Below are 23,746 nucleotides of genomic sequence, written 5' to 3' on the forward strand. Positions count from 1 at the left end.
AGGTTAAATGTGTTGAGCGTTCAGAGATGCTCTTCAGCATACCTCAGTTGTAACGAGTGGTTTTTTGAGTTACTGTTGCCTTTCTTTCAGCTCGAACCAGTTTAGCCATTCTCTGACCTCTGGCATCAACAAGGCATTTGCGCCCATAGAACTGACACTCACTGGATATTTCTTTTTCAGACCATTCTCTGTAAACCCTAGAGATGGTTGTGTGTGAAAATCCCAGTAGATCAGCAGTTTCTGAAATACTCAGAACATCCAGTCTGGTACCAACAACCATGCCACGTTCAAAGTCACCCAAAATACCTTTCTTCCCCATTCTGATGCTCAGTTTGAACTGCAGCAGATTGTCTTGACCATGTCTACATGCCTAAATGCATTGAGTTGCTGCCATGTGATTGGCTATTTAGGTATTTGCGTTAACGAGCAGTTGGACGTGTACCTAATAAAGTGGCCGGTGAGTGTACATATTTCTTAGTAAACTGCTGCTTAATATTTCAAGGATCTCTGACGCACAGAAAGCGAAAAAGAAGAGCATTGATGCATGAATTCATTTTTTTTGAATTATCATTTAAATATGATTATAAATTATTATTATTATAATGTGCATTTAGGCTACTGCTGCTTTTGATCTCTCTGTACTCACCACTAAAGACTAGTTTACCATTGGTTAATAAATCCATATAGCTAGATTAGCCTATGCCATGAAAACATTTTCAAAATTACTTATTTTATGGTTAATAATATATGTGACGCCAAATAATTATTAACAACTCAATTATTTGCAAAAAATAAAAAATAACCTATTGAAACTGACATATTAGCTTTTGGTTTGTTTGTATGCGTTTATTTTCTTTTTTTATCTGGTTCATTATTGATTTGAGACCGCCACTCCCATTGGATGTCACATGGTGAACCAAGCAGATGTTTTAAAACCTCCATAATCTGTCTGGGTTTGAGGTCGAGAGAGATGCGAACACCTCTTCCAAATCGAACAGAACGACGGTAGTTTATAAAATAAACCAGATAAAGCACTCTTGGTGAAAAGACCTGAATGATGAACATCGAGGGGGAGGAGATGCGCAAGCCAATCCGGCTCATCGCAGCTGCCTGCAGGGACATGGGCATCGGGAAGGACGGACAGATTCCCTGGTGTCTTCCGTAAGAAATATAGTTACCGTTTTCATTCAGATTAGTCAGTGTTTATGAATTGGGAAAATTGTGTTGGGGGAACAATGATTAATTCATTCAACGAATATATGAACATCTGACGAACAGTTTGTCGAAATAATTCGGCTTTTATATATATATTTATTTTTTTAGAACATGAGAGTAAATTTCAGGTTTAGCTATGTATGCTAGGTATACAGTATAGAAGTATGACGCCAGGCTAGCATGGAAAGCAGCACCTTTTACGAATATTAAATCACTAAAAGCATCACCTCACCTGTTTTCCTTACACAAATTACTTAAAAGAAACCTGAAAATTTAAAAAAAAAATGTGTTTTTGTGGTTAATAACAAATTGTTTATAGTTTTGCTACATTATCCATTACCATGGATATTTACCATCGAGTTTGTAGTAAAACTGTGGTTATACAAATGATAATCAATCAGAGCGTTAAGTACAATAAAACCAAGGCAAACTTACATAAGGACCTGCTTCAGTTCTCGACCTTTTGGACTCCATGCAAAAGTTAAATCCAAGTTAACTTACAAATTATTGGACAATTGTGTCTTATTAAATTAAATTATGTATTTTGTATTTGTGTGTGTATATATAAATGTATATATATGTATGATATTATCAATGTTTGGCAGGATTTGCATACTGTACTTAAAACATAATCACACAAATCAGAGTCTTTACTAATATTAAGTTACTTCAAACTATAAAATAACATTGTATTATAATATTGATATCCAGAGGATCACTATTGACAGTCTCTTTTGTATTTCTATTGTTTTTATTGACATTTTTCTTTTATCAGTAATTACTTTTTTATTTATTTTTGGCCCAGTTTTGCATTCCATTAGTGGACTGTGCCATTGACCTTTAAAACTCAAACTGAGCGTCAGCAGGTTTGTGAATTGTGGAAACGTCGAGCCCCTCTGTGCCGGCCCACAATGAGATAAGAGATAACAGCACGTGCAGTCAGATAGCATATGGGTTATAGGTAACTTTATCTTTCTGGAAGAGAATATGATGTTGTCAGAAACCTGCTCATCCATACAAATAATAATAAAAATAGGATTAGTACATTCAGCTGATTTAGGCATGCAGTAAAGCTTCTTAAAACTCCATTAACACATCAAAGATTTTTGTCATGCAGCTCAAATTGCATTTTGCACACTATGCAGTTATTAAAGTTGTACAGTGCTTAATATATAAACTACACAATCTGTGTCTAATGTGTTTAAATGCAGAAAAGAATTTCAGTTCTTACTGGATACAATAACAGCCGTGTCAGCACCCGGTAAGTGGCTTTAATGTAATATCTGTGTTGATGTATATTGACGTGCATATCTTAACATTTAATTTTAATTACATTTTTCCACATCAGGGAAGAAGAATCTGATTGTCTGGGGCCGAATCTGCTGGTTCTCCTGTCCTGAGACGGTTTTTCCTTTGGCAAATTGCATAAATTTGGTATTGAGCAGAAAGATGATGTAAGCATCCATTCATTCCTTCATTCATTCATATGTGTGTTTGAAAAGACATCAATGCTTTTATTCAGTGAGCATGCATTACATTGATGAACATGGGAAATAAATACCATTATAATGTTACAAAGGTTTATTTAAAACACTGCTCTTTAGAACTTTTAGTTTATAAAATCAGCTTGAAAAATGCCATATATTTTTGAAATTGCATGAAATTAAAAAGTGTTTCTACATCAGATCATCATATGATTTCTGAAGGGTCATGCATGTAAAGCCTGCAGTAAAGATGCTGAAATGTAAATTTTAGATAACAGGAATGGGCGACATGGTGTCTCAATGGTTAGCACTGTCACCTCACAGCAAGAATGTCGCTGGTTTAAGTCCCGGCTGGTTAAGTTGGCATGTCTATGTGGAGTTTGCATGTTCTCCTTGTGTTCATGTGGTTTGCTCCAGGTTCTCCGATTTCCCCCAAAGACATGCGGTGTAGGTGAATAGGATTAACTAAAAATGTCCATAGTGTATGTGTGTGAATGAGTGTGTATGGATTTTCCCAGCACTGGGTTGCAGCTGGAAGGGCATACGCTGTGTAAAACATATGCTGTAAAAGTTGGCGGTTGAATCGGCTGTGGCGAACCCTGATGAATAAAGGGACTAAGCCAACTTAAGTCAATTTAATAATATTTCACAATGTGTAGCTGTATTGTATTGTATTTCAGAATAAATCAGTTCAGGCTCGAGCAAATTAATTCATCCATTTATTAATCAGGGGTCGCCACAGTGGAATGAACTGCCAACTTATCCAGCATGTGATTTACGCAGCGGATGCTCTTCCTGCTGCAACACATCACTGGGAAACACCCATACACTCTCATTCACACATACACTACGCTCAATTTAGTTTATTCAATTCACCTACAGCACGTGTCTTTTGACTTGTGGCGGAAACCAGAGCACCCAAAGGAAACCTACGCCAACACGGGGAGAGCATGCTATCCACTGCGCCACCGTGCCACCCCACCTTGAGCATATGCATTTTTATTTACTCAACCCAAACTTTAGAGCACTGTATTGAGCATTTGAGTGAGCATTATGATTGTGTTATGATTTTTTTTACATTTTATTTATAAGTATATTGTAACAATTTTATTGTAATGTTATGACAAATTATTAGCCTTTCTGTAAAAAATAGATAATTATTATTATTATATCGTTATACAAAAAAAAGTCTCCAAGTGCTGTTTAACGGAGAGATTTTTAAACATAATAGTTATTAGTAACTAATTTCTGATAACAATTTTTTTTGTCATTGCCATGATGACTGCATAATATTTTACTAGTCATTCTGCAAGACTTATCTAGATTATTAGTTTAACTAGGCAAGTTATGGTAACTAGCCAAGTCATTAGTCAGCAGTGGCTTGTTCTGTAGCTAATCTGAAAAGAAGGGGGCTACATATATAGAGTTGAAGTCATAATTATTAGCCCCCTGTTTAATTTTTTCCCCAATTTCTGTTTAACAGAGACAAGACTTTTCTAAACATAAGAGTTTCAATAACTCATTTCTAATAATGGATTTATTTTATCTTTGCCATGATGACAGTAAATAATATTTGACTAGATATTTTTCAAGACACTTCTATACAGCTTAAAGTGACATTTAAATGCTTAACTAGGTTAATTAGGTTAACTAGGCAGGTTAGGGTAATTAGGCAAGTTATTATATAAGGATGGTTTCTTCTGTAGACTTTTTAAATAAAAATTGCTTAAAGGGGCTAATAATTTAGAACTTAAAATGGATTTTAAAAAATTAATAACTGCTTTTATTCTAGCTAAAATAAAACAAATACGACTTTCTCCAGAAGAAAACATATTATCAGACATACTGTGAAAATTTCTTTGCTCTGTTAAACATCATTTGGGAAATATTTTAAAAAGAAAAAAGATTCAAAGAGGGGCTAATAATTCTGACTTGATATATATATATATATATATATATATATATATATATATATATATATATATATATATATATATATATATATATATATATATATATATATATATATATATATATATACTGCCAGTCAAAAGGCCAAAAGTTTGGGGTCAGTATGATTTTTAAATGTTTTAAAAGAAGCTTCTCCTGCTCACCAAGGCTGCATTTATTTAATCATAAATACAGTACAAATTGTAAAATATTCACAAAATCTTCAGTCTCATGATTCTTAAGAAATCACTCTAATAGTAATAAAAGCAATAATGACTGGAGTAATCATTTCATTTGAAACTACAAACAAAAAAATCTGTTGTTTAAAATTGTAATAAATATTTAACAATTAAATTTTTATTTTACATTTAATAAATGCCGCCTTGATGAACAGAATTATTTAATATAAAAAAAAACATGAAAAAAAACTGACCCCAAACTTTTGACTTGTAGTGTATAGACTGTAAAAAAACCTTTTCTGTTAAACATCCACAAATATTTGAAAAAGAATTTTGCAGTAGGGCTAATAATTATGTCTTCAACTGTGTCTCTTCAGTTCAGTGCCTCCGCATGCTGACTACCTGTGTAAGGACTTTGACTCAATATTTCGCCTGGTTTCTGAACCTCCTTTATGTCACAATGTGGAGGTCATCTGGATTTTAGGAGGCACAGAAGTCTATAAGGTGAGAATCCTGATTCATCGTTTGCCACATTTATAGGTCTTAACAAACATGGTACTTCATTTCATATTGTGACCATACTATTTAGGAAAGTCTAGAGCATCCCTGGTGTGATCTCATCTATCTGACCGACATCATGGCCAACTTTGAATGTGACGTGTTTTTCCCAGAGTTTGACCCCCAAATTTTCAGGAAACAAAAAAGGTAGGATTATACTCTGATTCTTTCATTTTATGCATCTCATGCAGTGGTGGATGAAGGTAGGCACTTGAGTAAATGCAGATACACAAATCAAATATCAACCTTGTAGAAGTATGAATTCCTCCTTTTCAAAATCAAAGTGCAAAAGTACTTATTTTTTATTTCACTTAAGTAATAAAAGTACTTACTGATGAATATTTATTTTGGAAGATAACTGAATTACCAATTGGGTCATGCTAACTACACTAATAATTCATGATGATTCAAGTGAAAGCCACATTCACATCAGTTTGTAAAACCAGTGAATCATTTACTGGAGACTCACTTTGAACAAATGTTTGAATCAGTGCATGACTATTTATTTATTTATTTTTCATAAATGTAAAGAGGTACAACAAATACAATTATAAACATAGAGACAAATAACATGAGTCAATTAAAAATAGCACAGACATATACTCAAAAACAAACAATGTCAGCGTAACAAGAATAACTGTAATGAAATAAAGTTACATCTTAAAGAAACAGAAATGAAGAACATAAGGACAGTTTTCATTGCTGAATCAGTGCATAATTTACTGAATACACACTCTGAATAGAACATTTTAATCAGTGAATGATTTCCTGGAGTCTCACTCTTAAAGATTCATTTAAATCATTGAATCATTTACTCAACACTCACTCTGAACAGATCATTTGAATCAGTGAATGATTTTCTTGACACTCACTGTAAAGGGAACATTTAATTTAAATCAGTGAATCATTTACTGCACACTCACTCTGAACAGATCATCTGAATCTGTAAATTATTTCCTAGAGTCTCACTGTGAAGGCATTATTTCATTTGAATCAGTGAATCATTTACTGGACACTCACTCTGAACAGATCATCTGAATCTGTAAATTATTTCCTGGAGTCTCACTGTGAAGGCATTATTTCATTTGAATCAGTGAATCATTTACTGGACACTCACTCTGAACAGATCATCTGAATCTGTAAATTATTTCCTAGAGTCTCACTGTGAAGGCATTATTTCATTTGAATCAGTGAATCATTTACTGGACACTCACTCTGAACAGATCATCTGAATCTGTAAATTATTTTCTGGAGTCTCACTGTGAAGGCATTATTTCATTTGAATCAGTGAATCATTTACTGGACACTCACTCTGAACAGATCATCTGAATCTGTAAATTATTTCCTGGAGTCTCACTGTGAAGGCATTATTTCATTTGAATCAGTGAATGATTTACTGGACACTCTTATTCTAAATGGATCATTTATTCTGAATCAGTGAATCATTTACGGGACACTCACTCTGAACAGATTGTTTAAATCAGTGAATGATTTCCTAGAGTCTCACTCTAAAAGCTTAATTTGAATTATTGAATCATTTACTCGACACTCACTCTGAACAGATCATTTGAACCAGTGAATGATTTCCTAGGGTCTCACTGGGAACAAATCATTTCATTTGAATCAGTGAATCATTTACTGCACACTCACTCTGAACTGTTTATTTGAATCAGTGAATCTTCTACTGGACACTCACATTCACTCTAAACAGATCATTGGAATCAGTGAATGATTTCCTGGAGTCTCACTCTGAAAGGTTCATTTGAATCAGTGAATCATATACTGGACACTCACTCTAAATGGATAATTTGAATCAGTGAGTTGTTGACTCTTGAACAGATGTCAGTCCAGTTCACAAATGAATTGTTTAGTGGAATTTGTGGACCAATTTTTTTGTTTAACTGACAAAATTCAGTTTTACGATGAATTAAACAACACTATCTGGTCTCTGAGCAGGTGACCATTTCTCCTCTTCATAATAACCTTTCACTTAGCTTCATTCGGAAATGTGGTGAAATAAAATGCACAATATTTTCCTTTGGAGTGAAGTAAAAGAGTCCTAAAATAAGCACACACCAATAAAGTACTTGAAACATGATCTATGTAGTGAAGTAAAAATACTCAGTAGTGTCCACCCCTGATCTTGCATTGTAATGTCATATTAGATACGAACAGATGAATTGATTTTTGTTTGTTTGTTTGTTTGTTTGTTTTCCTATATAAGCTTTCCCGGAGTACCAGATGAAATTCTTGAGGAAAATGGGATTAAATTTCAATTTCAAGTCTTCAAGAAGGTTAAAAACTGATTCTGAAGACTGAAGACTCTCAAACATGATGCAGGATTTGATAGATGTTGACACATTTTGAAACAGTTTAATCATATTTTACTGGCTTTAATACAGTTAGAGTATATCGGCTTAGCAGAATCTAACAGTATTGCACAGAAAACTTTATCTCAAAGGCTGTGTTAGGAGCTTCAATGGCACACTGTCAGTTTTTGGGATCGACAAAAGCACTTACTGGATTTAGTCTAAAATGACTATAAATGCAGCTTTTAACATGATATTCTGTTTGTGGTCATCACATAAGCCCGTGTCCACCACAAGATAAGCAATAGAAAGGGTAATTGCAACATTTCAACTTTTATTTAACAATTCTGACTTTTTTATCACATTTTAGAGAAAAAAATCTGAAATGTGCAATAGAAATAACAATTCTGGAAAAAAGAAATCTATTTATACAGTATCCTTTGGTTCTTGGTTAATATTCATTCATTGTGAGAATGTCAGAATTGTGACTTGTGAATTTACATTTCAGTTGCAAATGTAAAAATTAGTTTTAAGTAAAAGGTATTAAGTCACAAGTCTGTCTGAAGAAAGCATATATATATACACACACACACAGGCCCATAGCCAGGAGGGGTTCGGGTGGTTTGGACGACCCACCCCTCACTGACAAAGGTCCAGAATTTGTCCCATTGATGAGCTCATTGTCCTATTTTGACTGCTATGCCATCAGAAATAGTAAAAAAATAACTATCGAAAAAGGCTTTAAGACCAAGTGGAATCCACTTCAGTTAATCAGTTTTGTTCAATGCAAACTATTTAGTCCAACATCCAGCTGTGCAAGAAAACATCTGACATAAGAGAAGTCATCTTTCGCTACTGTATTGTTTTATAAAGAGAAAACATTTGACAAGTAAAGTTATTAGAAATGAGTTACTAAAAATATTATGTTTAGAAAAGTGTTGAAAAATCTCTCTGTTAAAGAAAAATTTGGGAAAAAATAAACAGGGGGCTAATAATTCAGGGGGGCTAATAATTCTGACTTCAACTGTACATACATATATACAAAGACACACACACACATATATATATATATATATATATATATATATATATATGCTTTCTTCAGGCAGATCTGTGACCTAACACCTTACTCATACTGGGTTGGACCCCCTTTTGCCTTTAGAACTGCCTTAATCTTTCGTGGCATAGATTCAACAAGGTACTGGAAATATTCCTCAGAGATTTTTGTCCATATTGACATGATATCATGATATATATTGAAGTCAGAAATGTGATGGAGTGCCACTATTACCATTTTTAGAGAAAAGAGCACAACAAACTGACTAAAATAAAAAAACAGATTGATTGAAGACAAGAAATTGACTAATTGTATTTCATACATAAAGGTTTACATCCAGTTCTCAAACAAATCAGACAATATAGCGATAACCCCTTGATTGTGCCATTGAAATCAGGAATCATGAGACCTCTAGTCTGACACAGAGACAAGACCAAAACCTTGAGTACAAAAACACCAACCATTGTGATTCCTGGGAATTATTTAACGGAAGTTCAAATCATCCAGAACTCCATGGAGAAGCGAAGACAAACATAGTAGGGGAAAAAATGTTCTTCACATAATGTAAAAGTGAATCTTTGAAGTACTTTTCACTAAAAGTTCCTTTGGCAAACAAATAAAAAATCTTTATCTATGCACTGCAAACAATGCTTTCCTTACTTATATTGCCTTGATTGTAGTCCAAATATCTCAAAAAATGTAATCAAGAAGCATTTACTAGACAAGCAAAATTATTGTCTTGTTTTATAAAATAATATGCCAAAATTTGAAGAGTTTTTCTTTAAAACAAGCCAAATCTGCCAATGTGGTTGGCAAAATAATCTTGCTTTTCCTTTTGACATAAGATTATTTTGCTTGTTTTATGGAAAAACTCACTTAATTTTGGCATATTATTTCAGAAAACGAGACCATATCTTTTGCTTGTTTAGAAAATGCTTCTTGATTTAAGCCTTTTAAGATATTTGGACTAGAAACAAGACTTTTTGCAGTATGGCATCACCATGAATGTCATTGATAGATCTTCTGTGCACATTTATTCATCAAGAGTGTACATGACTGCTTTCTATGGTGCTTCATCAACATCTGAAAAGCAGCGAGTTCTTCATAAAAACCCATATGGAGAACACTTTCTTGCTACCAAGCTCAGCTCTTACATAAGAAGTGACACAATGTGGAACATGAGGAGGACTCAGACAGTGGTGCCAGTGATGAGCAACCCTTCTCTCACGATTACACGCGCTACAGTCTGACTAATCAGATCTACTGTTACTCATCTGATGGTCAGCACTGACACGAGCGTGATGATGACGAATCAGAGCAGATGAAGAGGACCACACACGGCAGATATACAGACCATCTGCTGTTTCAACTCCCTGCCTTAGAGTAGCATTCAGTTTTTGTATGTGTGTGTTTTGTGTATTTAATTTCTTTGATGTATCATTGTACACACACTAATCATTTTCTTTTGTTAATTATGATACTGCTTGGTGCTATATTAGCAATCATTCCTAGTTCAAATTAAACATTTAACATTTGTGACAAGTAAAATGAGCAGTACTGGATGTATATTGGATATTTGTGAGCAAATGTCTATTAGACATTGTGACAGCGAGTGACTTTCCCCACTAGATGGAGGCAGTAGCTTGGATGAACAATGCCTGTGATGCCGAAATCGGCCTGTAGGGGTGTTTATGATAGATATACCTAATCACGAGTTTGGTCAAAATACGCTTTATGAGACATTGTGAATTTATGCCTGTTGCTATCTTAAAGCATCAAAGCAAAAGCAAAGAGGAGACACTGTTTTGCAAATCGATTGCATACAATCATGTTCAAAAGTTCTGTTTGTTAAATGAGTCTACAGTATAATACAGCAATTATGCTATAAAAGGTTCAAATATGACAGTACTACTGAATTTATATTAAAAAGTAAATAAGAAAATAACAAGACATGCTAAATAATTGCTGTTCTTATGAAAAAATGGGTTTACTCATAATTAAGTATATATGCTTTTAACATTGATCAAGATAAGAATGATTTCTTTACTGTATTTCTGAACAGATAAATGCAAAATATGTTCCCAATCCCAAATTATACCCCCAATCACTATTAATATTGTAAATAACAAAAGGAAATATTAATGTAAGCATTTTTGGACTGCACTGTCCTTTTCAAATTGTAATTTTTAAATATTAGTTATATTACCTTTTATACTATACTTATATTAGTTATTTGGGTTACATTTTATTTTGATGGTCCATTTGTTGAATTAAGTCACATTGCATCTATATGCCAACTAATTCTCATTAGATTATAAGTAAACTGTTAGGTTGGGGTTAGGGTTAGTGTAAGTTGACATGTACTTGCAAAGTTTCTAGTCAGTTAAATGTGTGCTGAAGGAGCAGTATCAGCAGATATTAAGCAGACAATCTACTAATACTCAAATGGACCATCAAAATAAAGTGGTAACGTTATTTGTTACCGCAAACTTCTTACTGTAAATCTATCTATCTATCTATCTATCTATCTATCTATCTATCTATCTATCTATCTATCTATCTATCTATCTATCTATCTATCTATCTATCTATCTATCTATCTATCTATCTGTCTATCTGTCTGTCTGTCTGTCTGTCTGTCTGTCTGTCTATGACCATATGAGTACACCCCTCACAAATCTCTCTTTTAAATAAGTATTTTCTATAGCACACTTTGCAATATTATATTAATGCATATACATTATTCGATACTGAAGACAAATCTGGAGCTAATCTAACAAAATAAAAATAGTGGCCCACAATGTATATGTAAGAAAATATTATTATTTTTTTTTTTTAAATAGAAAAATCTAAAGAAACTGCAGATGTATTTACTAATTGAGGCTGACCACAATATAAAGAAATACCTGATTTTATGTTTAGAAATAATTATTTATTTATAATAACATTTATTTTAGCTTTATTTACTGACATACACTCACAGGACACTTTATTAGGTACACCTGTCTAACTGCCCGTTAACGCAGATTTCTAATCTGCCAATCACATGGCAGCAACTCAATGCATTTAGGCATGTAGACATGGTCAAGACAATCTGCTGCAGTTTAAACCGAGCATCAGAATGGAGAAGTAAGGTGATTTAAGTGACTGAACGGTTGTTGGCGCCAGACATGCTAGTCTGAGTATTTCAGAAACTGCTGATCTACTGGGATTTTCACGCACAACCATCTCTAGGGTTTACAGAGAACGGTCCGAAAATGCGGCAGTTCTGTGGGCGCAAATGCCTTGTTCATGCTAGAGGTCAGAGGAGAATGGCCAAATTGGTTCGAGCTGTAAGAGAGGCAATAGTAACTCAAATAACCACTCATTACAACCGAGGCATGCAGAAGCATCTCTGAACACACAACATGTCAAATCTTGATGGGCTACAGCAGCAGAAGACCACAACGGGTGCCACTCCTCTCAGCTAAGAACAAGAAACAGGAGACAATTCGCACAGGCTCACTAAAATTAAACTATAGACGATTGGAAAAGCGTTGCCTGGTCTGAGAAGTCTCAAATTCTGCTGCGACATTTGGATGGTAGGGTCAGATTTTGTCGTCAACAACCTCAAAGGATGGATCCATCCTGCTTTGTATCAACAGTTCAGACTGGTGGTGGTGTAACGGTGTAGGGATATTTTCTTGGCACATTTTGGGCCCATTAGTACCAAGTGAGCATCGTGTCAACGCCACAGCCTACCTATTGTTGCTGACTATGTCCATCCCTTTATGACCACAGTGTACCCATCTTCTGATGGCTACTTCCAGCAGGATAATGCGCCATGTCATAAAGCGCAAACCATCTCAGACTGAATTTCTTGAACATGACAAGGAGGTCACTGTACTCAAATGGCCTACAGTCACCAGAACCCAATCCAACAGAACACCTTTTGCATGTGGTGGAACGGGAGATTCGCATCATGGATGTGCAGCAGACAAATCTGCAGCAACTGTTTGATGCTATCATGTCAATATGGACCAAAATCTCTGAGAAATATTTCTAGTACCTTGTTGAATCTATGCCATGAAGGATTAAGGCAGTTTTGAAGGCAAAAGGTGGTCCAGCACGATACTAGTAAGATGTACCTAATAAAGTGGCCGGTGAGTGTTCAGTATATACAGTATAATTTTTAGAAAATTAAGATTCTTGGCATTTTGTTATTATATGGTACAAACAGGATACAATGTCACGTTACCTCATTATTACATAATACTATATAACAGAACTCATGTGTGTTTAATGCAAAATATCTACACTGCCATCAATAAAAACCCTCTCATGGCTGCATACTGTACATCCAATAAGTGCATCTGCAGCTGTGACGAGCAGATCTGAGAGCAGATTTCACAGAGGACAGCAGCGCTTCAGAGTCATCTCACACAGGGAATATTTACCACCCTCATATCCCAGCATGCAAAGTCCATGGCAGGAAATTACAGACTTTAATTGCACATGTCGTCTATTTTCATAATTTCCTTGAGTTATGCCTCATAAAATCAATGTGTAACATTTTCTAATAATACCCACTGTCACATTGCGAATGGAAAAGAGCTATTTATATCCTCGCTTATTAACCTCCTATGCGTTGGGGTATAACTCAAAGTGCCATCTGCGGGATAAAGCAGCCATCCGGCCAGTGGACAAAAAATGGAGAACAAAAGAGAGAGCGGGAATTTAGAGATGTGGAGAAATCAGAACGCAATAAATATTAATGAAACCTGGACAAAAAGGTAATGCATAAATTAAATGATGAGCTCTAATCAAGCTCAGAAATATCCTTGTTTTGATTCCACATGCAGAGCAGCTTTAGTTTCCATTAAAGAAATCATAAAGTCCACCACTGCGTAAACAGTACATGCCACGAGGCAATATGTAATATATAACTTCATTATAGATAGCAGTACAGCTTTAGTCTAATCATTAAAAAGCACAAAATTATCTCGAAACCCTGCCCAGAGGCCAAAATATTGGGAAATGCTTGCAAATGAGATTCTGACGACAACAAGCGGGCAAACGTTCATTGATCTGAATATTTATCTGCATAATGCATACCTCCCGGAGTTGTTTGATATTGTTCATTATTAGAAACTTTGATGAGAAATATCAAAGGTAACATAAAATGTTTGCTTACAATACAACTGATGACTCACAATGGCACAAATATATGTTTGGAGTTAAAGAAATAATTTTTTTAATATCATATTTTCAACACAATGAGTTGTATTTCGCAAGAATGACCTTCTACAACATTAACAAAACATGCAATCATTTATTGTTTTCAGCAGATTAATAAATATATTCAACAAAGAAAAATGCTGTTAATATTCAAGTTACTATTGGAAGCCTCTCACACTTCTGACTTTATTTTAAATAATTTACATCTCGCAATCCTGCTTTAAAAAAAAGTCCAATTTAACAGTAGAATAAAATGTAAATAAAATCAGTTATCGACTGAACACACTTTTTTAATCAAAATCACTTTTTGTGCTTAACTGCAAGATATGTTTATTTTTAAAGTCATTGTGAGATTTTATTTGTGCAAAATTGTGGAATCTAGCCGTCTTTGGCCTTATTTGAACTTTCTCACAATAGATTTCATATTACAGATCGAATTTCTTGCAATCCTGACTTTTTTCTCTCAGTTGTGAGATATGAACTCTATACAAAATTGAGTGTCATGAACAATTCTTACAACTCTGTTACATATCACAAACCTTATTTGTTTTGTTCTTAACTGAGATTCTGTGAGAGAATGCCAAGATCTAAATTTGGAGTCTGAATATAGTGTTAAAATGGTGCTCAGTGGATAGCGCTGTTGCCAGTTGGCATTTCTGTGTGGAGTTTGCATGTTCTCCTTGTGTTCGCGTGGGTTTCCTCCGGGGTCTCCGGTTGCCCCCACAGTCCAAACACATGCGCTTATAGGTGAACTGAATAAGCTCAATTGCAATTGTGAATGCAATTGTGTATGTGTGTTCCGGTGCTGGGTTGTGGCTTGAAAGACATCCTGGATAAGTTGCCGGTTCATTCCGCAGTGGCGACCCCTAATCAATAAAGGGACTAAGCCAAAAAAAGAAAATGAATGAATTTCACTGAATTCTGAGGGGGAAAAGTTGTGATATTTTAGCTAGAATTGGGTTTAATAATTGTGCGTTAACAAGGCTTGTTTTTCGGTTTATATCTTATAATGATCAATTTCTAGATAAAAAACTTGAAATAATGATATAAAAAATTCAACACAGTCTCACGGCAATTCTTAACTTTTTGATTTAGTGGTTAATTTGTAGGAATTCGTACAACCTCATTCATTCAATTTAGTATGATTTGCTCGTCCCTAATAACGGTTGGGTTTAGGGGTGGGGTTGGTGCCACGCCTCCTTTTAAAAATCGTACGAATCTAACTTGTATGAGTTTGTACGAATTAGCCACTAATCTGACAAAATGTAAAATAGTTATGTTCACAGTCAGATCAGGCTGAAAAATTGTATTGTGAGATTTTATCTTATTATTATAAGATATCAAACTAACGGAAAGTAAAAGCTGCAATTTTTAAGGGCACATTTTATACAAATAATCTTTTAACTTCAAAAAAGTTTTTTTTTTTTTAAATACTGTTATAGTTTCACGTAAACAAAAAAAAAAACACAAAATAGTGTAAACATGAAATCATGTGCACCTTGCGTTTAGTACTTAATAACCAAAATTAAAATGGTGGACAACTGGACCATATGTGTGCAGGTGCGTAGTGCACTCAAAAAATAACTTAAAATTGTAATTGTTCTACGTTCAATCCACTTGAAATTTTAAAAATGGTTAACTTAATCAACAACATGAAGCAACTGTGTGGAACCCAGCATTTTTTACAGTATTTCATGACAAAATTACATTGCCCTCTGCTGGACAGGATGAATGGATTATTTTGACAAATTTACTCTCATGGGGTGTTTACACCAGACGCGACTTGCGTGAAGAAATTGCACTATTTGCATGCAAATAGACGTGAGAACATTTTGAGTTTCCTTGCTTCATTTACTTGCTTCATTCAGTCAAATTCACTTCACAATGGATGCAAATTCGAGTGATGGGTGGGACTTCTGTCAGCCTGGTGATTCTAGTTTCTTTGCTAAATGGCTAACATGGTTAAAATCTACCCTGGGAAAACTGTGAGACATAAACTTGAAACAGCAAGAAGTACTGTCTGAATTACTTAAAGCACAGATTTCCATGCTTACTCTTCAGTTCGAAGGGGAGCTACTGGATTAAAAATTGGCCTTTCTCGTCTAAGACGCAGCTTCCCGTAGCTCATCTCAAAGTCCTTCTTGGTGCCATTGAGGACATCCAGGCTCCCTGAATGTACATCATAGCCATAAGAGCGCAGTTTCAGAATGCGAAACTGAACTATCTGCGTTGTCAGCTCCAGCACTGTAGGAGTCTCCATGATCTGCTCCACACTCACTCCAGCGCATAGAAGTCCTTTGAAGCGATCAGCTAATATAGGCACGGAGTAGTATAACAAGGCTGGACACTGAAGAACAATCCGCCTGAGCTCATCTTCAGTGCATCTGAACATCTCCTGAGAGTAGCCGAGCGTAAGCCTCATGCTTTCAGGGTTTAGCTCAGTAACAAAGCCCCTCAGTTTGGAAAGCAGATGGAGAAGTTCACTGCTGGTGAAGCCTCTGTTATGCAGGAACGTCAAGTTATCATGCAAGGCATCTGAGGGCTTTAGAAGCACATAGGGATTTTGAGTGAGAAGCTTCTGCAACCAGACTTTCATATTGTCCTCGTTTCCACCCAAGTCCAAAAAGGTCTTCTGAAGAGTCTGGATCATCTCCTGGTTCTGCTTCACGGGTCTGCTGAAGCTCTGAAGAGCGCTAGCCATGAGTTTGCTAATGATGCGCTTGTTGAGATGCAACGTCTGGAAATACTCAATGTTGGCTTTCTGGTTGTCGTGATTTGAGGATGAAGTGAAAAACGAGGCTGGGAATTTTTCAACGATTCCAACTAGATCTTTCTTGTTGGCGCACACTGACATCCAGAGCTGCTTCTGCAACTCCATTTGCTCGGGTTTGCAGAGGATGGCTTCAGGATGGAGCTCCAAAACACGGGCGATTACAGTCTCATTTGCTCCAATGTCCCTAAGTAGTGCGACGGTTTCATTTACATAAACCGGCTTCTGTCGCAAAACCCAACCTTTCAGCTTGCGGACTTTACTGATGTCTACGGACAAGTTGTACAAGGCATCTATGGCCAAAGGGTTTTCTTCTTGAGTAACTGAGGAGCACGTCCTCTGGAGAAGTAAAGGTGTTACTTGAGCCCGTTGGCAGTACAGACACAGTGATGTCGTGACTAATCGCAGCATGTTTGCACAACCTACAGGTTTGTGGGTAGGGCTGTTGGGAAATCCTGTGCATTGTGTGCATGTGCCTGAAACAACTGGAAAAACACATGTACATTAAAATTTTAAATACACATCAATTCCTATGCTATTTTTAATGGAACACTTCCTCATACACATACTCATGAAAAGCTAATATCATGTGTAAACATTTGAGTTTATTGACCACACTGTATTAAATATCTGTTAATTAAGTTTCTGTATTTAGTTTATTTATGGGTGTGAGTTGCATTATGGGATCTTGATCAACTCTAGAGTTTAACAAAGTGACTTTTATTGACATTTTAGTAGTTTGAAATAATATAGAGACATACATTCACCGGCCACTTTATTAGGTACACCTTACTAGTAGCGACCCCCTTTTGCCTTCATCCAACTGCCTTAATTCTTTATGGCATAAATTCAACAAGGTACTGGAAATATTCCTCAGAGATTTCGGTCCATATTGAAGTGATAGCTTCACACAATTGCTGCAGATTTGTTGGCACATCCATGATGCAAATCTCCCGTTCCACCACATCCCAAAGGTGCTCTATTGGATTGAGATATGGTGACTGTGGAGGCCATTTGAGTACAGTGAACTCCTTGGCATGTTCAGGAAACCAGTCTGAGATGATTTGCGCTTTATGACATGGTGCGTTATCCTGCTGGGAGTATGGTACAGTATGGTACAGTATGGTCATAAAGGGATGGACATGGTCAGCAACACTACTCTATAGGCTGTGGCGTTGACATGATGCTCAGTTGGTGGTACTACCAAGAAAATACCCCACACCATTACACCAACACCAGCAGCCTTAACTGTTGATACAAGGCAGGATGGATTCATGCTTTCATGTTTTTGACGTTAAATTCTGACCCTACCATGCGTATGTGGCAGCAGAAATGGACTCTGACATCAATTAGGTATTTGCGCCCACAGAACTGCCGCTCACTGAATATTTTCTCTTTTTTGGACCATTCTCTGTAAACCCTAGAGATGGTTGTGCGTGAAAATCGCAGTAGATCAGCAGTTTCTGAAATACTCAGACCAGCCCGTCTGGCACCAACAACCATGCCACGTTCAAAGTCACTTAAATCACCTTCCTTTCCCATTCTGATGCACGGTTTGAACTGCAGTAGATTGTCTTGGCCATGTCTACATGCCTAAATGCATTGAGTTGCTGCAATGTGACTGGCTGATTAGAAATTTTCGTTAAGGAGCAATTGCACAGGTGTACCTAACAAAGTGGCCGGTGAGTAAATGTCTGTAAAATAACGGACAATGTACTGGCAGTTTTTTCAAGGTTTTTGTACCGTAATACACAACAAAAACCCAGACACTTTACACTATTAAAAATGTTAATAAAAGTAACTTTTTCTAACTTTTTAAAGGTAAAAAGTTGTTGGAAGAAAGATCAAGGTCCCAAAATGCAATTCAAAAGCATTAAATAAATGTAGAGAACATTTTTCAATTAAAACATACATCACAAAATACAAAAAACTGCTAATTTATAGGCATTTTTCACAGTGCAAAATGAGTATTTAGACACTTAATGTCTTCCCACAGGATGAAGAAACATTAGATATCTACTAGTCTAGACAAATGTCAGATGCTATTTCACACCAACACCTCTAAACTAATTTCCTAACCAGATATTAGCTTTGGAGAAAACTGGGAAGTCACGCAACAATACTAATGTACCCAAACAGAAAATGAAAAGGTGCAGTTAGACTGTTTCTTTATAATGAGATCATGACATATTTTTTCTTGAGATTGAAAAGAAAAACACTAGATGCCTTAAGGGCTCAGAACGTCCCAATAGTTCTTGAATGACATTTGAGAGATGACACTATTAACCCTCGTGCTCTGTTTTGGGTCTTTCAGGCATGAAAGACAATAAAATCTTTCAAAAATGTTTTTGGACTATTGAGGCAATCTATATGCTGGTGTATTTCTAGTTTTAGGGTGGAAACAGAAATTTTATAGTACATCGCTTCTGGGAAAACAAGATATCAAAGACTCATCTTTAGGCGTAGGATGATAACAGGTTTCAAGGATTACCGCAGTTTGGAAAAGTCATGGTTTTAAAACCGCTATATGTTACGGGTTTTTCAATGTGTTGTAAAGAAATCTGTGTTTTTGAAACTAATGAAGAGAACAGAAGTTGATAATTTATTTTAATTATTTAGCCTGACATCATGTTTACTGTTCCAAAATATTATAAATGTTTCCTAAAATAAAATGTGTTTTGTTCAATAGGGAGAAGTTTTTTTTATCCAGAACTTTTAAGAAGAACTTATTTTAAAGCAATTAGTGTAATCACAACACCATGACACAGTGAAACCATGATATTTTTATCCAAGGTTATCATACCATCAGAAACTCATACCAGCCCATGCCTACTCATCTTGCACTAAGGGGTCCACAATTTTGTTCAGCAAATCATTGCTATATTATTTAACCAAACAAATTAATTTATTGTCACTTTTTTGTTTTAGGATAGGAAAATATTTGGCAAATTTACACACTATTTTAAAATCTTTAGAGAAAAAGAATCTTGAGAAAAATCGCTTTTAGTTTAAAGTTGTCCAAATTGGGACATTCTAAAACGCTTGACGTGAAAAAAGCTTAATGTGGCTTAATGTACCTAAATATCAACCAGAGGAACCCAAATTTCTGTCAAATTTTACTTGTAACTAACCCCAACTACTGCAAAATGAACGAGTAGATGCCATAAAATGCATAGTACACTATAGGTCATTTGATTTATTGTTTTTAAAACATTTTATTTTTATTTTATGCCAACAATCATTACAACATCAAGTAAAAATCAAGCATGAAGAACCATTCCTGCTGTAAATAAGTAATTTTTATTAGTAATATCCATTGCTAATCACTTAATTTGGAGGGACATTTTAAAACGCTTAACATGACTTACTATACCTAAACATTAACCGGAGACATTAACCACATTTCTATCAAACTTTACTTGTAATTAACACTAACTACTGTAAAAAGAAAAAGTCCCAATTCCATAGTAGGCAGTGAAAAACATCACGTTAAGCGCTTTCTCCCCAATTGAAGTCTATTATAAGAAAAAAGCTTAACGTGGCTTAATGTACCTTAACAACAAGCGCGGGAAATCAAATTTATATCAAATTTTACATGTGATTAGCACTAACTACTAGCAAAATAATGAGCCCCGTTTTCACAGCTAAAGTGAACAATATAAGTGTTTTCCCCTATGTTGTTGTGGGTATGTCATGCACATTCTTTTGACAGTAATTGTGTTAATCACAAGTAAAGTTGGACAGAAATTTGTGTTTCCCTAGTCAGTGTTAAGATACGTTTAGCCACATTAAGCTGTTTCCTTATAATGGACTTCTATGGGGAGAATGCTTAAAGTGATATTGTTCACTTGATACACTAAAATAAAAGCTTGTTCTTTTAACAGCAGAAAGTGTTTATGAGTATATTTTTACAGAAATTTAATTGTCTCCAAATGCTGTAAAGTTGAACCACATTAAGCTCTTATAATGTACTTAAATGGGGAAAAAATGCTTAACGTGACATTGTTCACTTCATCCACTGAATCAGGACTTGATCTTTAGCTAGTAGTTGGTGTTAATTACAAGTAAAACTTGATAGAATTTAGTGTGCACCACTTGTTGAGGTATGTTAAGGTTTTTCCTTTTATAATGGACTTAAAATGCATAACGTGAACATTTTCACTCACTAAAATCACAGCTCATTCTTTTGACATCAGAAAGCGTTTGTCATCAGTAAAAATGGATAGATATTCGATTTCCGCCGCTTGTTGTTAAGGTACTTTAAGCCACGTTAAGCTCTTCCCTTATAATAGACTTCAATTGGGGAGAAAACACTTAGCGTGACGTGTTTCTCTTTAACTATAGAATTGAGACTCATTCTTTTTACAGTAGTTAGGGTTAATTACAAGTAAAGTTTGACAGAAATGTGGGTTTCTCTGGTTGATGTTTAGGTACATTAAGCCATGTTAAGCGTTTTAGAATGTCCCTCCAAATTAAGTGATTAGCAATAGATATTACTAATAAAAATTACTTATTTACAGCAGGAAAGGTTCTTCATGCATGATGTTTACTTGATATTGTAATGATTGTTGACATAAAATAAAAATAAAATGTTTTAAAAAGAATAAATCAAATGACCTATAGTGTACTATGCAATTTTGGATGCAATATAATTTTTTCAATCTAGAGTCTCTTTGTCTTTTTTCTTTCTCTCACACACACATTCACACTTCTAAAATATAATATACAGTAAGTAAACCTGAAGAGACTATGAATGGAGTGTGTTCTCTTACGAAACAGAAGACGTAAGGAACAGCACGTTTTAAGCAGCTGCTTACATTTATTTGTCAGCAATAATATCATAACTGCAACATATTAATAAGACAAACTGATCAATACCTGTCCTCAGCAGTTACAGCGGTCACATAACAGCACAGTGTGTGTACACATAACGCCGTCTTGTTCTGATGATAGTGACGGTCATACAGTCCGAGTAAAACAGCGCCATCCTCCGTACAGGATGAAACTTTTCAGATTTACACATTTTAAGAAGGAAATATGCAGAAGGAAACAAGATACAACTTAAAACAGTCAACACTGGCATTACAATATGAACATGTATGAATGGCATCCAAACTATTCCTGGCAAGGAGCTAACATTCTGCTAGCTATTTTTGACTGAAACTATATGGGGACTGTGTTTTAAAGCCACATGAAAACACACGAAGTAGCTTAAAATGGCTGTGGTTACTATAATGAGCACAGAGAGCAATTAGTTTGAAGGGTAGTGGAGAGTGAGTCACAGTTGGAGTTTAATCACAATGCTGGATCATTCCTGCCTCCTCAAACTGTTCGCTCAGCCCACCCTCGAGGACTCCACAATCTGGAGACTCACACGGAGATCTGCCTTCACAGATCAGCCCCCAATGACTATAAGCTACCTGTACAAGACACAGCTTAAAACAACTATTGTTCTTTGTTTGAAAACTAAGTTTTTATTTTTTTTTTAATAAAGGGTGTTGAAATCTTCTAGACATCTCAGAAACTTTATCATATTAAAAAGCATCTCATTTTGGGGAAATACTGGTTACAGTCATTAATTTTTCTTCGGCATATTTGCTGATTTATCAGAGGTCGCCACAGACAAATTTAAATGATAGGATGATAGCAATAGAATGAGGGGCGACAAGATGGCTCAGTAGTTAGCCCTGTCGCCTCACAGCAAGAAAGTCGCTGGTTCAAGTCCTGGCTGGGTCAGTTGGCATTTCTGTGTGGAGTTTGCATGTTCTCCCCATATTCGTGTGGGTTTCTTCTAGGTGCTCCGGTTTCCCCCACAATCGAGAGTTACTAATTAATTGTTAATAACTAATTTCTTTTTGCCTTTGCCATGATGGCAGTACATAATCTTTTTTATAATATTTTACTAATATTTTACTAGTTATTTTGAAAGATACTAGTATTCAGCTTAAAGGGCACCTATTTTACCCTTTTTTCAAGATTTAAGATGAGTATTTTGTGTCTCCAAAATGAGTCTGTAAAGTTTCAGCTCAAAACACCCATCAGATTATTTATTAGACCTTTCAGAATGTTGGAATTTTCTGCTCTGAACACCATGTAGCTGTTTTTGTGGCCTGTGCCTTTAATGCTAGCTCTCCCCACACACTGTTCCCATGTGGCTCTCAGAGTGTGCCTCAATCTCCGCCTCGGCTGCATCAGATAAACAGCACAGTGACAGACATGAATGAAGCAGATCTCACGTAACGTTGGTGAGAAATACTACAGTAAGAACTTTCCCAATGATTATTTGATGTATTTGTTGTGGAGTTGCAACGATGAGTCACACAACTGTTACAAAGTTCACGCACACACACACACAGTGCGTACATTTACCTTTGCACTGTTTTTGCATGGTAAATGTGACAGGATAGATGTTAATATCCACTGCTGTATGGATATCCGTTATGTTAATGTACAAAATTAACCTGATTTAACGTCTACAAACTGGGATTGAAGCGTCTTCTTTTACAATTGTACTGATATGCGGCTGTGATGATAAAGATGGTAAAATCACTGTAATTCATTACAAATATGTTTTTAAAACGTTTTAGAATCATTCTTTTAGAACTCATTCTTTTAGAACACGTTTTAGAAACTCATTCTTGATCACATCTGATGATGATTGATGATCCCAGTGAGCTGAACAGATCTTTTATTCCAAGTTGCTTTGCACACCAATACTGTGTTGTGGATATGATTGTACGTGTTACTGCAGAGACATGTTAATACTGGGCTGTCAATCAATTCAGTGGGTGGGGAAACTGCACTCCTACATCATATTGCGGTGCGCCTCAAAATGGAAAAGATTTGGATCCTATTTTAACGTCAGGAAATTTTAAAAAAGAGACTTATTGTCTTTATATCACTCCAAGATGACTGTGGACACACTACACACAGTTCTCTCCAAACAGCTTACAAAAGATGATTTTCATCAGAGGTGCCTTTTAAAGACTTAATTAGGTTAACTAGGC

The 23,746-nt window shown here is 35.5% G+C and overlaps 2 protein-coding genes across 2 annotated transcripts; one reads left to right on the top strand and one right to left on the bottom strand.

Annotated features, from left to right (window-relative positions):
- Positions 1 to 909: 909 nt before the first annotated feature.
- On the top strand, positions 910 to 8,283 carry zgc:153031. Its single transcript, XM_056478533.1, has 6 exons — positions 910 to 1,161; positions 2,427 to 2,476; positions 2,564 to 2,669; positions 5,206 to 5,332; positions 5,418 to 5,533; positions 7,611 to 8,283. The coding sequence occupies exons 1-6, from the start codon at positions 1,055 to 1,057 to the stop codon at positions 7,690 to 7,692; spliced, it is 588 nt and encodes a 195-aa protein (XP_056334508.1). The 5' UTR covers positions 910 to 1,054; the 3' UTR covers positions 7,693 to 8,283.
- Positions 8,284 to 13,970: 5,687 nt separating this feature from the next.
- mterf2 (mitochondrial transcription termination factor 2) lies at positions 13,971 to 21,675 on the bottom strand. Its single transcript, XM_056478987.1, has 2 exons — positions 21,618 to 21,675; positions 13,971 to 17,224 (listed from the first exon to the last, which is right to left on the bottom strand). The coding sequence occupies exon 2, from the start codon at positions 17,148 to 17,150 to the stop codon at positions 16,020 to 16,022; it is 1,131 nt and encodes a 376-aa protein (XP_056334962.1). The 5' UTR covers positions 17,151 to 17,224; positions 21,618 to 21,675; the 3' UTR covers positions 13,971 to 16,019.
- Between the last annotated feature and the right edge of the window lie 2,071 nt (positions 21,676 to 23,746).

The sequence above is a fragment of the Danio aesculapii genome, chromosome 18 (genome assembly GCF_903798145.1).
Source record: "Danio aesculapii chromosome 18, fDanAes4.1, whole genome shotgun sequence".
Lineage (NCBI taxonomy): Eukaryota > Metazoa > Chordata > Actinopteri > Cypriniformes > Danionidae > Danio > Danio aesculapii.

Excerpts from the sequence above, each read along its gene's own strand:
- zgc:153031 (XM_056478533.1), top strand. The coding sequence starts at position 1,055 with ATGATGAACATCGAGGGGGAGGAGATGCGCAAGCCAATCCGGCTCATC. Across the intron at positions 1,162-2,426 it reads CAGATTCCCTGGTGTCTTCC|AAAAGAATTTCAGTTCTTAC; the intron begins GTAAGAAATATA and ends GTTTAAATGCAG. Across the intron at positions 5,534-7,610 it reads ATTTTCAGGAAACAAAAAAG|CTTTCCCGGAGTACCAGATG; the intron begins GTAGGATTATAC and ends TTCCTATATAAG.
- mterf2 (XM_056478987.1), bottom strand. The coding sequence starts at position 17,150 with ATGCTGCGATTAGTCACGACATCACTGTGTCTGTACTGCCAACGGGCT.